The following is a 16,699-nucleotide window of genomic DNA, read 5'->3' as shown; positions in this document are numbered from 1 at the left end:
ACATTTACTATCAACATGTAAGTCAGAATCGAGTGTTTATAACAATGGTTAAACTAGAGAATGCCGTGACCATTGATGTTAATATGTTTCTTCTCAATGTTTCAGTTTGTGTGTTTTAGTTTACCATGCAGAAAAGAAGGACAGGGGGTCGCTCGGGGGCGATTACCCATCTTGTCCCTTGACGATCTGACGTTTAGACATTTGCTCGTCTGTTTCACAAAGTGGCTGTTGTTGGGCTTTGCAAAAAATGGTTGATTGATTGATAGATACTGTGTATGTACTGTGTTCTTGTATTAAGTTTCAAAAACAGAAACAAAAAGAAGAAGCACTTTTCACAAATAAATCAAATGTTAAAGAGCAAAGATTTAAATCGAAAATGCACTGCAAAAATCTGTCCTTTTAGCAAATTAAATAAATTGTACTCTCTGAACAACATATTGAGTTAAGAGAATAATAGTGTATTGTGATAGTTATATTTACAAATAAACAATGTCTGGTGATTTTATTTGTTGCAGTACCGGAAGTTGCCATTAGAGGACTCGATGTATGTGGTTCTCTAAATAGTTGTGTGGTTGTTTGCAGCAGAGAAAGCATTGTAATGTGATGATAGTCCTTCCTCTGAATGAGACAGAGGGGGTGTATCAGCGGCAGCCTCTCTGGATGTGAGAGCCGAGCGGAGGGAGGGGGCTGGGAGCGACTGCCATCGCTGTATAAAAAGCCCGGGCTGAAAATCGGCTTCACAAACTCTCTCACACACACACCTCCACACGCGCTCCGACAAGGATCCGGTGGCTGCCTACTCTCTCACCACTCTCTCTCTCTGTCTGTCTCTCGCCCTGTTCCTCTGGGCTCCGCTGCATCCTTCTTGTTTCTTCTTCTCACAAGTCCGATTGCTTTGAATGCCTCCACTTGTACTTCTCCTTTTCCTCACCTGAGTGACTGTACTTTTCACTTGAACTTAGAAGGAGGACTCTTGCACCAGAAGTGCATATTTTTTTCTCAGACACTTTCACTCAACGCCATTCCTTTGTAACTTCTTTTCGGGATCTGCGGGTCCCCTTTCCTCCTGGTGGCAGGGTCCCCACTTTAACCAGTCACCATTTCCGCTCCCGGGAGAGCCACGCTGGCAGCGCAGCCCCTTCCCCGACTCAGCATCGGGAGGAAGACCCTGGTGGCGGCTGCTGTGGGGGTTATGCTGGTCCTGGTGCTGGTTGTGCTGATCCCAGTGCTTGTGAGCTCCGTCAGCACAGATGCCGGTCACTACGAGATGCTGGGCTCCTGTCGCATGGTGTGCGACCCCTACCTCAAAGGCACTCCTCCGAGCTCCACCACCTCCACGGGGCTACAGGCCGAAGCCGAGGCGCTCAGCGACAATGTGCTCCCTCCGTCCACTTTGCTGCAAGGGCCACAGGGCAAGCCCGGGCGACCGGGGAAACCTGGACCCCCAGGACCTCCCGGTGAGCCTGGCCCGCCGGGACCTGCTGGGCCACCGGGGGACAGAGGAGACTTGGGCAGGACAGGGATCTTGGGTCTGGGGGGCAATGGAGCTATCAGCACGGCCACCTACAACACCATCCCGCGGGTGGCTTTTTACGCAGGACTTAAAAACCCACATGAAGGCTACGAGATTCTAAAGTTTGATGATGTGGTCACAAACCTGGGCAACAACTATGACGGAGTGTCGGGCAAGTTCATCTGCTCCATCCCGGGCACGTACTTCTTCATCTACCACGTCCTGATGAGAGGAGGTGATGGCACCAGCATGTGGGCCGACCTCTGCAAGAACGGGCAGGTCAGTCTAACTCTGAGCTTTCACTTGGTGTCGCTTTGTGCTGTACTTTTAGATACACTTGATATTTATTCTATATGTGTCCTGTATCTCCATAGTTTTTCTCTCCTACAAACAAGCTCTTCTCACTTTCTAAGTGTATTTTTATTTGACTTTGTGAATCATTTAACTGTCTCCAAGTTCCTGCACTCTTGTACTTTTCCTACTTGAGAGAATGAGATTATCCTCCTACACGTCTCCGCCTCACATCTGCACATTTATGAGTCAGTTGCTAATATTTTCTTAAATACATTTTTCATTCCTGAAGCCTCAGTGTTACAGGACGTCGAGCCGCTCACATCTGTGCCGTGGATGAGCCCAGAGCGCACAGCTGTGGCTCACCGTGCGCCTGCAGAAACAGACTTGTGACTGCTTCAGTGTGTCCCTATTATTCCTGTTCTGCCCATTTTAATGTGACGCTTCTTGACACACGCTTGTGGACATGAGGTGGTGACAGTTGGAGTTGTCCTCAGTACATTTAGTTTAATCATTTAAAGTAGAAGAGGAGCAGAGGAGCTTATTCACAGAGCCAAAAGCTTCACTTTAAATTGAATTTTATTAATTAGAACAATTATATTTGAAAACTCAGTTTATGAAGATTATGAAGGAGATCGTCTAGGTTTTATAATACAAACAAGTCTAACCCTGAGTTTCTGCTTTGTTGATTTGAGTAAAATGCAGTGCTGATTTGCGTCTGATGTGCCCCTTACCCTTGGTTTCACACTAAATCCAACACATTACACGACAGCTTCATGGTCTCTTCTCGGCTGCTTTTCTGATGCATCATATTAATGGGTCTCTAATTGTATTTCGCGCCCCAGAGGCTCCTTACATGTCGTTTATGCGCCAAGATAATTTGCAGCTTCCCTATACAGTAGCATGCGAGTTCACCACACAGGCTCAAAAATATTTCACACAATTAAAAGGAAAGTGTTAATTTCGCAAAACTATTAGCAGTATTATGTTTTATGAAAACTATACATGCAACAAAATTGAACTGTAAGACAAGGCCTGAATTGCTCTAGTCAATAATGTCTCTTTCAAAACAATATTAATTATGTCATTTTAGATGATATAGTATGTGTATAGAAATGAAGATCAACCGAGTCTTCGTCAAATACTTTTGTAAGACTTAATACATTTGGTGATCTTCAAATATGGACCAGTTGAGGATTTCAGGCCGCGCTGTATTAATATTGAATTGTACTTTGGTGTGTCATAATAAACTTGGCTTGAAAGTCAAACTAATATGTAAGCTGTTCCCATGGAAACCGTCCCTACATCAGTGTTTCCCCACATGAATCTCCAGGATTAGCTTGTTGTTTACTTCAGATAAATAGATTGAACTATTTAACTGGTATGAGATGAGACTAAAGACTAAAGGAAAGAAAATTAGGAAAATTGTGGCTAAAACAATTTTTTTCTGGAAATTTTTAAGCGCCGATGCAATTTTATTTGAGGCTGTGTTTGCATTTTGGTAATTTATTGTGGAATCTTACATTATATTGACTCATCTAATGATGCAACAATGATCATTTGGCGATATATTGTGTAGTTCTAAATTGCATTATTGATTTACAGTAAGATGCCACTGTGTGTATAGTTATTTAACACTTACTTGGACAGTAGAGGCTAATGTAAATGTATGCTTTTAAATTCAAAAGGGGATAATGCCATCCTTATTGTCTTTTCAAAACTTGTTCACAGTGTGTTATGCCATTCAAAACAAACCACACAAATGAAGTTTTCAAACTCTGCTTAAAGTGTAAATACATCGTAGCCACAGTGTTCCAACAGTTCCGGAGAAACGCTTGGCACCGCTTTACGGCTTGAACCTCCGCCGCCAGAGGTTAATATCTTTGCCCTTTGCGAGTTCACACCAGCGTAAATAAAACACTCCCCGCCTTATTGCCCTGTTTCCCCCCCCCCCCCCGATCTCTCTCTCAAATCTCCATGCAACGTCTCACTCACCAGTACGGTTTACGGGTGGGCGTAAAACGCATTGATATATAATGGGGTAAGACGAACATATGTTGCCATAAAACTCCTTCTGTTCCCGCTCCCCGGAGAAGGATGCTTAAGTTCTTTCGCTCCCACTGCCTCTCGAGACCCATGTAATGTTTATAAAGTAGATCCTCACCTCCTTTATTTTGTGTCTTTTAGTGTCCTATGCAAAAGAACTTCAACATGCGTTATTTTATTTTTTTTTCTCCCACCTTTCTGCACTTGTGGTGTTTATTACTCTGGCTTGAATAAAAGGCCCAAGAGTGTAAGGGGCTGTAAACGACTGTGAATAGTTATAAATGGCTCCGGTCGGCGTGTGCTACATCATTGATGAAGTGCAGGGGAGTTCGAGCAGTCACACCAGCGCTTTCCCCCACTCATTAGGGCCAGGAAAAACCTATACGAGCCGGGTATATAGCGAAAAGCCACAGGGATTGGAATACAATACCGGCATTTTATCATCTTTGGGCTCTTTTGCAAACACGAGGATGTTTTCACGAGGATCTGCAATGCTGTATTTTTTTCTTTTTTTTTTTTTTTCCTCCACACAATCTGCAAACATCAAAAATCTTGCCTCTCGCGCGCATTAGGAAACTAAGGCTTGTCCCTGGGATTTTTGACACCTTTTTTTTCTCCTCTCTCTTTTTTGACACTTTTCATGCTTGACGACAACACGGCCGGCCAGGTAAACAAACAGGTCTATTTTGAGTTATTTGGATTTGAAGTTGTTCCAAGATCCCATAACACTTTCGCATCATCTGCCACTGTTGGATAACTTTGATATATATGGCCTTAAAATTGTCGGGAAATTCTTACTCTTAGTATAATGGTGGTGTAATAACCCTGCTGTAACAGGCCCAAACCTCTCATTACTCAAATGGCTGTCAGTAAAATCGTATTTAAGTTTTTTATCTTTTGTAAAGGGGACATATATTTTTTTTTAGCCTCCATGTTGTAACTAGCCACATTAGCGAGATTCATGGGCAATGGGGATGTCTTATCCACGGACACACCAGCTGTATGTGCCAAGGCTGGACTTGAACCCGCAAACTTACGACTTTCAGACATAATACTTTCAGCTTTATCTGTACTACTACCCCACCTTTATTTAGTTTTTTGCCAATACTTTGTTTTTATTAGAACGGCGCTGTGAACTGTCGACTCTTACACAGTCAGTTCAGTGTAATGATCATACACCCCTACACTAAAAAAAGTAATAGTTGTGCTTCCTTGGATATATTCAGTGTTGTTTACTTGTGTCTAATCAATCAGCTATCTTCACTGCTGCAAACTGAGCAAACTTACAAGTGTTGGTAATGTGGCCATACTGCCTTTGCTCTGCCCGATCCCGGCAGACCTTGGAAGCTAAGCAGGGAAGGGCCTGGTCGGTACTTGGATGGGAGACCATTTGGTAACACCAGGAAGCCTAGTGAATAAAGTGAGTGGTTGGTGGTGGTCGGAGGGGCCGATGGCGCTCCCTGGTTGCCTCGCTTCCGTCCATCTACCCCAGGGCAGCTGTGGCTACAATAGTAGCTTACCACCACCGAGTATGGTGTGAATGAATAATGCAATGTAAAGCGTCTTTGAGTGTCCAGAAAAGTGCCATATTATATTATATATTATGCATTATTATTATTATTATTATTATTATTATTATTATTATTATTATTATTCACCAATCTCCAGTAAAGTTAACTTCCAAACCAGTAGTGTTCAATTGGACATTTTTATTATGGCATACTTGAATATTTCAGTTATATTTCAATTACTCTGTTCAAGTTTTCACAACTTAAAATGAGTCCACGACCCTCCTCAGAGTTTACTTTAGGTCATACACCATGGGTGACAGTAACATGACACTAAATACATTGTGTTCTTCTAGAAATTAGTAAGTTACCAACACTTGAATATAATTTGTCACATCAACTTGACTTGTTCAAGGCAATCGGTTTCCTGGATTTTATCAAGTAAAGACCACCTACAATTTTGTTCAGTGTACTTAAAACTCTTTAGCTTTTGTACATTTTGTTGTGGCCTGGTTTTACCATAAACTCATACTAAATTTGTTTCGTACAAGCGTCTGGAACTTCACAATTGAGCTCCGTTATCAGGTGGGAGGGGTGAACTCCTTTGAAACGATTGGATCTGATTTCCGCTAGCGTTTGGTCGTGACGTATGTAATGCGCCCGAGTGAGAGAAAGTATATGTAACATGTTACCAACAAACATGCTTATAACCATGGGAAAGAGAGTTATAGACAGCACATGATCGTGTGACGTTGACCAGAGTGTGGCCTGGCGTGTTGAGTGCTGAAGAAGGGCACTAAATATGCAGGATTAGAATGAATTATGAATGAAACAAAAAACAAGACTCCAGGTATGTTTTTGTTGAGGATGTAGCATAAAGCTAAAAAAAAGACAATTTTGCATGACGGTTCTTTGGAAAGACTTTATCATCACTTGTCGCCGGCTTACCCTCGGAGATAAAGCGCTGACAATTAAGACACGCTCATTTGATGTGCTGGAGGCCTTGGGGACACTGAAGAAGACATAGTTATTGTGCTATTGTGCCAAAGAGTCTATTTCATTGTGATTAAAAAGCTTGAACCAGATCCAGAAAGTGTTTGCGCTCCCCGTCTCCGCTCCCCTCTTAATATTGTTATTAATCCGCAAAACCGTTTCGGAGTTAATTAAAAGCAATGACTTGAGCGTCAGTCTCTCAAGAGGGCCATAGTGAATAATCGCTCTGCCTCCTCCTTTAATAAGTTTCAGCGTCCTTCGTGAGTCGCGCACGTGGCCGCTCCCTCGCTACTGAAGCTGCATCACGCTCCCCCCCCCACACACACAACCTAAACATGCATGCCCCCCTACCCCTGCCACTCCCTCCACCCCACACACCCCCCCCAATGCTCCCACCCCCCGCTGTGACCGTGCCCTCCAGATCTCCTCTAGACCAGCAGTGCACTTTACTTTTCCATCAAAGCACATAAATCGTTAGGGTAATACACGGGCATCAAAAGTCACACACATGAGTAAAACACCTCAGGAAATTGAAGCTGCCGCATTAATTCTGTTTCATGTTAGTGAGGGAAAGTGGAAGACTGTTGTTGTGTTTTGCTAACGGAAGTTGGAACATCTATCTACGATTTGACCGCGTTACAAGTCAGAGTTTAGGAAAAACAGGCAAAGACAAAAGGCAGAAAGAGTAACTGTTTTTACTATTCAAACAAGATAATATTTTCCTAATAATTTGGTATAGAATCTTTTGTCTTATTACAAAACTACATCACAAAGGTTCCTCTGACAATGCAATCCTCTAAAGCTTTTAACAATCGTCAACTCCGACATTGTACTTTTGGATTTCATTGTAATTGACTGTGCAATTTCCAAAATAGAAGCAAAACTAAATCTGAGTGAGTGTATTCATTCTTACTCTTTGATTTCTCAATTGAAGTTAAGGAGGGCATAACCTTTATAACATACCAGTGGTTGTTTTCACTTTAAAAACCAAACCATGCTGCTACACGTCTTTCCCATACACGCAGATTATTTCAATGTTGTAAATGCAGCAAAAAAAAAATCAGTAAACCAATGACGAGGAGCTCAAAAACATAAACCACAATTAAGCATGTTATGTTTGAATGATTTATACCAACATCATCGGCGACATCTTCCTTAACGTACACAAATCTGTGTAAAGTGTTTATCCTACACGCAGGTTAAGCCCACGCATTGTGCTGAGCATGTGGTGTCATCCCTAACATTAAACAGGAGCCATCTGGAAGAGGCTCTCCTCTGTTTGATTTCATCATCGGCAAACTGCACTTCACTAAAAAAAACATGAAATACACCAACACTTCCTCATGAAATGTTATGGGACTCCTAGTTTGTTGTACTGCATATATGAGGAGAATAGTTATCTTGTCTATTTCAGTCGTTGCATTAATTCATTCATTTCAATATTATCTATTTTGAGACTTTGTTGCTCATTGGAGGAAGCTTGAATAAGAAGATCTTCTTGTTTGATTGCAGGTCAGATCACTATGTGTTATCATTACGGGATAGGGAAGTATGTATATGACTACACCTCTCTTTGTTCATTGCCTTAAACCTGACTACAAAACCAACGGGCATATGTGTTCCTTTTCTCTTTCTGCAAGACTAGATAAACCTGGACTTGATTGATGTTAAGATTCTGGTAATGTTCGGGCGTGCCATTCTTCATCGTGCTGTGAACGCAGCACTGAAGCTCCTTTGTGTAGCTCTGCTCTGACACAGAGAGACTCCTGTCCTCAAGAGAGGCTCGGGCCGAGGAAGCCTCCCACTCCCTTGTATCGATCCCTCCATGTGCAGCCAACATGCCAGTCCCTAACCCCTTCCCCAGACCTCCCTATTCCCTGTGATGTACGCCATGACACCTCCTCTATAATCAGCCTGAGAGGTGCGGGAGGAGGCGGACCTTTTGGCCTTGATCTGCTGTGTAATTGGACATTGGATTTGACACTCTGCCGACTGGAACATTAGAGCCGGCCTAATTAGGTGCGAAGGCTATTAAATGAAGATTGGCCCGTGTTGTTAGGAAATACCACACAGATTGGAAATGTCAAGAAGACATCGGGCTGTCATCCGCCAGCGCCGCCAGAGAAAATCTATCATTTATTGGTTAAGTTTCAAAAGTCCGGCCCACCACTTGTCTGTAATGAATCCATTACTTTAGCACATATCCCACTGAGAACCCTCCACATGCCGCGTGCTGGCATCGCACACACCAAAGACACTCGAGAAGTGTCAATCTCCCAAATGAGCTATAGTGACTGATGAAAACACTAATGAGTGGATAATTCACATTATAGTCTGAAAACGATAACAATGTGTGTTTTTAAGATGGAAATACCCATAATGTATTGCAAAAGAAACAAACAAATGGCGACGATCAAAAGTTAAAGCATATTTAAATGGACTTTAGTTGGAGACCATAACTGTAATATTGTTTTATTCATTAATAATACATTCTCCGCCATCACCAGTAGGGGCGCTGCAGTCAGAAAGAAAGGACAGGGAAAACTGTGAACAAGACACCGGGCTCCCCTGTTGGTTAGAGTAAGGCTGCGTCTGAAACCATCAAATTGTTGCCTCTAAGCACTAACACTAACTAACTCCTTAACCTTTCATGGGGTCAACTGTTCGATCTCTATGCAGTTAGTGAACTAGAGCTTCAGCAGCATTTTGAACAATCCGTCCGTCCTTAAACAGGGGAAAGGGAAGTGACATCACCAACAGCCGTTTTTCTTCTTCTTTAAAGTTATTGGTGGAGTGCAGGCCAAACAAAAGCGCATGTACAGTGTCCAAACAAAGACATTTGAGGAGAAAAAAAAATCCAAATGATCCATACATTTCCCTTTAGTGTTATTTTATTTCAGCAGCTGTTTCTTAAAGCTACAGTAGCAAATGATCCATGTGGCTTAAGTTTCTACTAAATGAAAACAAAAGCATTTAATCCGTTTACTGAGTTTACTCTTTAACACTGACATGTGACTGAGCTGTGGAGACGACAACATGGATTTTGTCACTTTTAGAAAGTTTGGCTTGTGCAGAATCTTATTTTTTTTTAATTATTATTATTTTCATTATTAAATGTGCTCCTGTCAATCAACAGTGGTTGCGCATGAATCACTCGAGGGTGGGGCCGAGGGGGTTGTGGGGTTTGGCGCAGTGGCTTGTGGGATGGCACATACCTCCTAATCACTGGTTAGTTAGCACCAGAGGTCCCTATGCTAAAGTGGCTATGATAGTTAGCATCTAGGCTCCTTTTCCTAACTACTTCCTAACTGACAGCACAACTCGGAAGCATCTTGCCATGGCGGACGCTGACGCACATCCGGTTTGGCGTAAGAGCTCTTACCAATCTGCTCGTTTCGGACGCAGCCTCAGTTTCCTGGTCTGTCACTCTGAACATGGAGTGGGATATTAGCGATTTCTTTTTTGTATTGTTTTGTATAATTGTTTCCAACATGACTCTTGGTTCAGCGGTTGCGGCAGAAGAGACAGCGCTGCTTTGACAATGTTGTTTGCCTTTGTGAGACTAAATGGAGTCTGAATGCCCAGGGGTTTATGTGTTGAAAGGTATGATCACTTTTACCATATTTCTTTTCTTTCTGCTACAGTAAGATCTGTTTCCCTCTTCACAGTAAACTTTGTAAGACTTGCTGTATAGGTCCATGTGGCATAAGCTTTCTAACTTTATATATGGTTAATATCTCTCTCATCCATTTGTAATCACAAACTAAACATTTTGAATCAGACAGACGCCCATGCTTTCCACACAACACCTCCAAAAAACAGACGATCCGAGCAAACGTGACAGGTTTCGGATCTGAACACGCCCGAAGTGACATCCTGTTTGGCCCAATCATAGACAAAATCAGTTCACCAATGTCTCGCGATAAGACAAATTGCAGCGCTCTCCGAAAGCCCCCAGTGTCACACATGCTCAGGTATTGACTCTCAGGACTGCTCCGTTATAATGAGGGCCATATGGGAACAGGCGAGTTGCGCCCCTCGTCCTCCTTATGCAAACATCTCCATCTCCCTCCGCCCGCTCCCCGCGCCCCTGACATTTAACTGATATCCACAATTACCCTGCTCCTTCTTCAGACTCGAGCAGCAAGTCGGTGCTTTCAAATTAACCACCGCCTGCTGTACATTTCTCTGTATATGTCTAACACATCAAAACATGCCATATTCATTTATTGTGGAAAATGTCACCTCCTTTCCTTTGAACATGTTGATGATACCAAAGAAATCCAACTTCTTTTTCATGTTATATACGCCCCACGAGATGCATCCCTTTTCATTTACTCACTCTTGACTGGCATAAGCGGATTATGGCTCTATTTTGTGTGCACGGTGTTGGATTATAATATCATTTCATTGATGATCTTGTTTGTATATGTTTTTTTATGCATTGGTAGAACATTAAAAGATACCATAGAGGGAGTAAAACATCTACTTGCATTACTTTCTTTATTTTCATGTCAATTGCGATAACATTTGCGATTTATGTTTTAAAATCAATATTCAGTAGAAAGCGCCCATTTTAACACACTGAGGAGTTTTAACAGAGTCGAGAAACAAGGCTTAATTATGAACCACTAAACTAAAACAAGAATCACAGGCATTTGTTTGGAGAGGTCTGAACTACTGGTTTCACACAAAACAAGACCCAATGGATCCAAGACAATTTGTGGTTTTCCAAAGACATTAGAATAACTAGCTGTGATATTCGCGGCCAATTACGGTTATTCAAATTGCAATTTAAACCGGATTGCCTTTAATCTCGCAACCTTAACACCAATTCAGTTTCTTCAGACTCCCGCAAAAAGAGCAGTCAATGGCTTCAAATAGCTCCCAGTCTGTTACAAAAATCTATGACTTTTAACACCTCGGAAAGCGATGGTGGGTATGATATCGAGCCAGCGGGAGTGCATGAATTGCCTACTGTCACATTAGCAAAGCCAACGCACTCATACAACATTTACAACCAGAACAAAACTCTTAAACTACAACGTAGCGCAAGAGCCTCGGGGTGACAAGGAAGCACTGGTGGAGGAAGAAAGGCAACGGATGAACAAAGGTGCAAAAATGTGTTCATAGAAGTGTTTTGTGCAGACGGTGCTCCCAGCCGTGATTGGGTTTTTCCTGCTCAGGCTCCATAAGTAGGATCTATGTAATTGACTCTGTGTGATGAGGTCCGCGGCAGGTACAAAGGCGTAGCTCAGCTTTAGGGTCAAAGTTGACACCCCGTCTTCTGACTTTTGATCCCGCACGAGCGATCTGCGGTTCGTTCCAAAACGCCCCGCTTAGGAAGCATCCCCCCACGGTCGATCGACACGTGACTCTTTAGCTTCACCTTTACCATTTTGTTCAGACGCGGCGACGGAGAAGCAACAGCTGGTGTTGTTAATCCAAGGAGACATTTTCATCACGGCAGATGGCAGATCTCCTGTTACCGTTTCATTCGCGTTATCATCTTTTACACTGAAAAATCAACCCGTAAGCAGCACGAAGACCTGCTTGCTGCCTGATACAAAGACTCATTTGCGTTTCCTGTTTCGGAAGCATCCGCCAAAGTGACATCACACGTCAAAATTACACCGAGGAGAATAGACCTGGAAACACTCTCTTTGTATGGATTGCTTGTTTTCATTCATTGTTATTTCTGTACACCATTGTCATATTTTTTCCACACTTCCTTCTATACAAAATACTCATACTCACTATTAGATAAAAGCGTAACATAACCAGCTGGTATTTGTACTTTTTTGCTTTTACTGTACAGCCACATGCACATAGGAAACTATACATTTCTGCCATAACCAGCATCAATTTCTGCGAGCGAGCTGTCCTCTCCATGTAGATCACTTGTTATTGGTGTCTCTCTCGCTCGCTTGGACTTTTTATAGACATCAGAGCAGTTCAAGGAAAATCCCAAAAGAGCTGCCGTTTTAGAGATTCCCTGACCTAGTCGCCTTGCAAGACTCTGCCTCAAGATCTATCCTTAAATTGATTGCTTATTGCTTCAGTACTTAGGATTGTACTGCGTTTTTGTGCATAATTACTTGGATATCCGAACATGTTTGGAGAGGTCTAAACTATACGTTTAGAACGGCAGATGTGCAAGAAACTACAAAAAAAACTCTTCAATACCACAATCAATATTTCTGAAACTCAACAGAGAGTTACTGAACATATTTCGCAAATTTGTCGGTCTGCTATGACCCGGAAGCGGAAGTCGTGACGTCACACTTAACAAATGTCCATATTTGGTCACGTTTGAAAACAGTTAAGGGGGAAAACAATTTGGAGAAAAATCTAAACTTTCTCTAGTTATTCAAAAAACACTTTAAAGGGCCTAGATGCAAGTTTTTTATGCTCACTACTGCCAACTCAGGTCTTATGCGTAACTGCAGCTTCTATATTAAGCTTGTGCATGACGGCACTTCGGACCCGAATGAACACCTTTCTGAGTGACAGTGCAGGATTTTAGAGGCAGTTGTGGTGAACAGGTCTGAGCTTATTCTACATATTAGGACATGGCTGGAACATGTAGGGGGATAAAAATACAAAAAAATGTTAAACTCCGCATAGTCCCTTTAACAAATGCTGAATTATGAATATAGTTTTCTACTAAAAAAAGACACAAAGACATGGAGAGGAGCAAAGTGGTTCAGCAGCCGATAAGTACATAAAAAAAGGAGAATGCTAACATGGTGCTTCATGTTCGCATCGTGCTAATGGTGTAGCTAGCACTAGCTACGACTGCCTTTTTCACTTCTACTGAACAATCTGCTGTGATTAACATCCATATGGACCCGATTTAGACCTGACTTTATTTGTAGGTAATAAATAAGTTTATATCTCTCCAGAAAATGGCTAAAAAGAGTGAAAAATTCTGTTTCCCAAAAGATTCTGTTTTCCCCCCTTCTATGACGCGATGCCGTCCGTATCTATAGGGTGAACAGGTTTTATCAATTGTACAATCCCATACGCAGGATAAGTTGGAACATCTAAATAATTACACTGTTTGTGAAATTGCTATTTTGATTGCGATTCTGCGTGCAAACTCACCTGGATATTTTACGATTATGTTCAGGGAGGTCTGAAAGCATCTCGCTGTCACTTTGTCTGCGCAAGCACTATAGCCGAGGCCTGCTCTAAGCTGCTATTAGACATGCAGTCCACGGCCGCACTGTTCAAACACAATTAGACAGCAGCACACTTTGATTTAAGGAGGACCAATAGACTCGTTGATCCAAAATGGAGGCTCAACATCAAGTCAACAAATCCCTGCCACAGATGCCTGGAGACATGCCCTTGTCAGACTCACAAAGGCTCTCGTAACGGACACCAACGTCTACAAGTTTGTATAAGACGCCTGACTCCTGAAGTGTGTGTGTGGGGGGGATTCAGTCAGCCACATTGTATAAGCAACGTAACCCTTCAGTCTGGTACAATTGGCCCTGGGGAAACCAATTTATTAAGTGCCAATAAGTCATCTGGAACACATATGACATTACTGTCATTATTGATAACAGTGACATTCAGAAGCGACAAGCACAGATTTTTGTGTTGGGGTTTGTATGAGAAATGTTTTATTCTTTTTCTTCCCTTTTGGCTTTCCCTTTCTCGGGTCGCTCCAGCAAATCATCTGTCTCCAACTGTGCAGGGATTTGCATTTTAATTTGGTAAAAAAAAAAAAAAAACGACGCCGGTTTGTGACCTCTTGTGGCTGAATTATAATTGGGGAAAATATTGTAAAGCATAACACATTTTTGTACTGAAACAACCCGCGAAGTGCATAAATGAGACTTTTTGAAAACCAGCGTGGCGCTCTTTTGTACACCCTTTGACACAAATGTATTTTACTTTTTCAAAATGATTCATTCCCTCTTCATTTTCAGCTGTAGTGAGCAACTTCTGAGCAGCTGGACCGGGAGTTGCTTGTTATTATAGGCCAAGTGGGTGAAGTGTCCTGCCCAAGCCCACAACAACAATGCACCTGTCAGAGCTTGGGTTAAACTGTCAACCTTTGGGCAAACGCTCTACCACTGAGCCACCGCCTTCCCGAAAATCCAAGTTTGATTAAGTGATTGGTTTAGTTAAGTTAAAATTGACAATGAATACGAGCGATCGCTGTTATTGTTTACTTCCGCAATTTTCGCCGGATGTTTTGGTGAATGGTAGGCAACAGCTGATGCATACAGGCCTCTAACTCGGTTTTATAAAATGATAGATCTGTTACAGCACAAGAGAGGCAATGCACTGTTTATGGACATTGTTTTTGCTGATTATAGGATTTTAATAAAATGTTTATCAAATATGAAAATGTAAAATGCCTACCACGGCCAACGGATGTGACGATATCGCGATCGCTCGTATAGAATGAATTGATTTTAACCCTTTCATGCACAGTGGTCACTACAGTGGACAGCTATTCAATTGTTGTTTTCTTCTAGCTGTAGATACCTGGTGCAGGACAGGGGATGGACAGACTTGCATGGCAATGTTTCAGTGCTGCACCCATGCTTTCCCCAGACCACTTCTGCGATAGGCAGTGGGTTACGGGGGTGCGAGGGGGGTAGTTTATTGGAGCAGTTGCGCTACAGCTGCAGGATACTTGGAGCAGCTGAATTGAAAAAATAAAAATAAAAAATGTTTGCAAAGCGCCCTGTTTGTGAAATGCTGAAAATGAAAATGCAAATGCAAATGAACTGAGCTGGACAACATGAGGAGCAACGATGCAAAAAGGAAACACGAGGCTTATTACAGCTGATGCTCTTCATTCACCCGGAGGTAAACGCAGAACAGTGCACTGACACTTTGGAAATGTCACATTAAAACGCAGATTAGGTGTGGTGTTGTGGCACTTGAAGGCATGTGTGGTTTATTTATAGAAAACCGTTGTTGTTTCGGTGTTAGGGGTGTGCGCCCTAACCTGTGCCAAAGTAAGCCCGTGCATACGCACAACCAGACATTCGCTTGACCGTTCATATTAATATTTAACTTTATTTATGCTGTTATTGGCGTTAGACAGAAGATCCCTGTACAATCCCAGGATTATTGTAAAAGCACTCCGTGAGGCAGGCGGGCTACACCTTGACTTATGAAAGAGAGAAATTGTGGTTTTCAGTTTGGCATGATACATGGATTCTAAAGGAAGAATACAAGGCATCACGATGTATAGAGGAAAATAATGTGAAGGCTCCAAAGAAGAGCAGCGCTCCGAGTGCATAGACTGACGCCCGACTGTCATGTGTGACATCTCGGCCCGACCCGACCCGAACCCGCCGGGTCCAGTCCGGTTCAGGTTCGGGCAAAGATTTCCAGTGTGTTGTACCATACACTGCCACTCACTGGTCAGGTTTTGCAGTGCATTATTTTTCCGTCAAAAATAAGAAGAACAAGAAGAGCATGTGTGCCTTGCAGAGGTGGAATGTCTGTCAATTATATTACACCTAAGGAGAAATTGCTAAAATACGGTACCCAAGTATTGATTTTGTGATTTGAGAAAATAAACTGATCATCATGCATCGCTCGCTATATTTTGACTTGAATCATAATTAATGCATGAAAGGGTTAAATTATTATTCAAATGACAACTTGAGACAAAAGGAAAATTTAAGTTGCAATAGAAATACTCACAGAAATTTAAAGCTTATGTATTTGAAATCACATTCTCGATGGGAGCAGTGACCAATAACCCTGTATAATGCAAATCAATTCACATAGAAGTTCTACAAGTTGTGATGCTTTTCACAATGGCATTTCGTTGTATATCTCTAACAAGAGAGCTCCATTTTTTAGTTGCCAACAAATGCAACATAACATCCAATTTAACACAATTGGCACTCGGTGAAAACGATGCCAACACGTCATGTGAAACCAGCTGTCACATAACGTTAACAGTGACATTCAGAAGAGCACACGCAGATTTTCCGCTGAGTTTCCGTACAGTCTGACTATGTAGTGTTGTTCAATCAGAGCCATGAGTTTTGACTGCGTGACGGATGCAAACGCGCGAGCTTCTACGCACAAAACAAAAGCACCACTCGCCGGGGCCTGACACCTCATTTAGCAGCCTGGCTACAGCAGCGCTAACATCCTCGCGGCTCTCCTTTGTTTTGTTTGTCTTGTCAAAGTCCCTCTGTACATATTCACTGTCAAGGTTACGCGTCGCCACTCGCCTGGTTGTCCCTAACTATCTGTCTGGTCCATGAGCAGCCACTGAACCAGCAGCTCATGTCCTCAACAAGGCCTTCCTGATCATTACATTTACCAACAAGTCCATCACAGTGCACTATCACTATAA

At 42.4% G+C, this 16,699-nt stretch overlaps 1 protein-coding gene across 1 annotated transcript in view; it reads left to right on the top strand.

The window, feature by feature from the left end:
• Positions 1 to 731: 731 nt before the first annotated feature.
• The window catches only part of c1ql1l2 (complement component 1, q subcomponent-like 1-like 2), a 28,164-nt gene continuing 12,196 nt past the window's right edge, over positions 732 to 16,699 (top strand). Inside the window, exon 1 of the mRNA XM_079564589.1 lies at positions 732 to 1,792. Coding sequence (XP_079420715.1) covers positions 1,193 to 1,792 — 600 coding nt within the window. The 5' untranslated portion in view covers positions 732 to 1,192. The remainder of the gene's footprint in view (positions 1,793 to 16,699) is intronic.

Source organism: Gobius niger (assembly GCF_951799975.1).
Source record: "Gobius niger genome assembly, chromosome: 10".
NCBI classification, from domain to species: Eukaryota; Metazoa; Chordata; class Actinopteri; order Gobiiformes; family Gobiidae; genus Gobius; species Gobius niger.
This window is presented reverse-complemented; position numbering and strand designations above follow the sequence as displayed.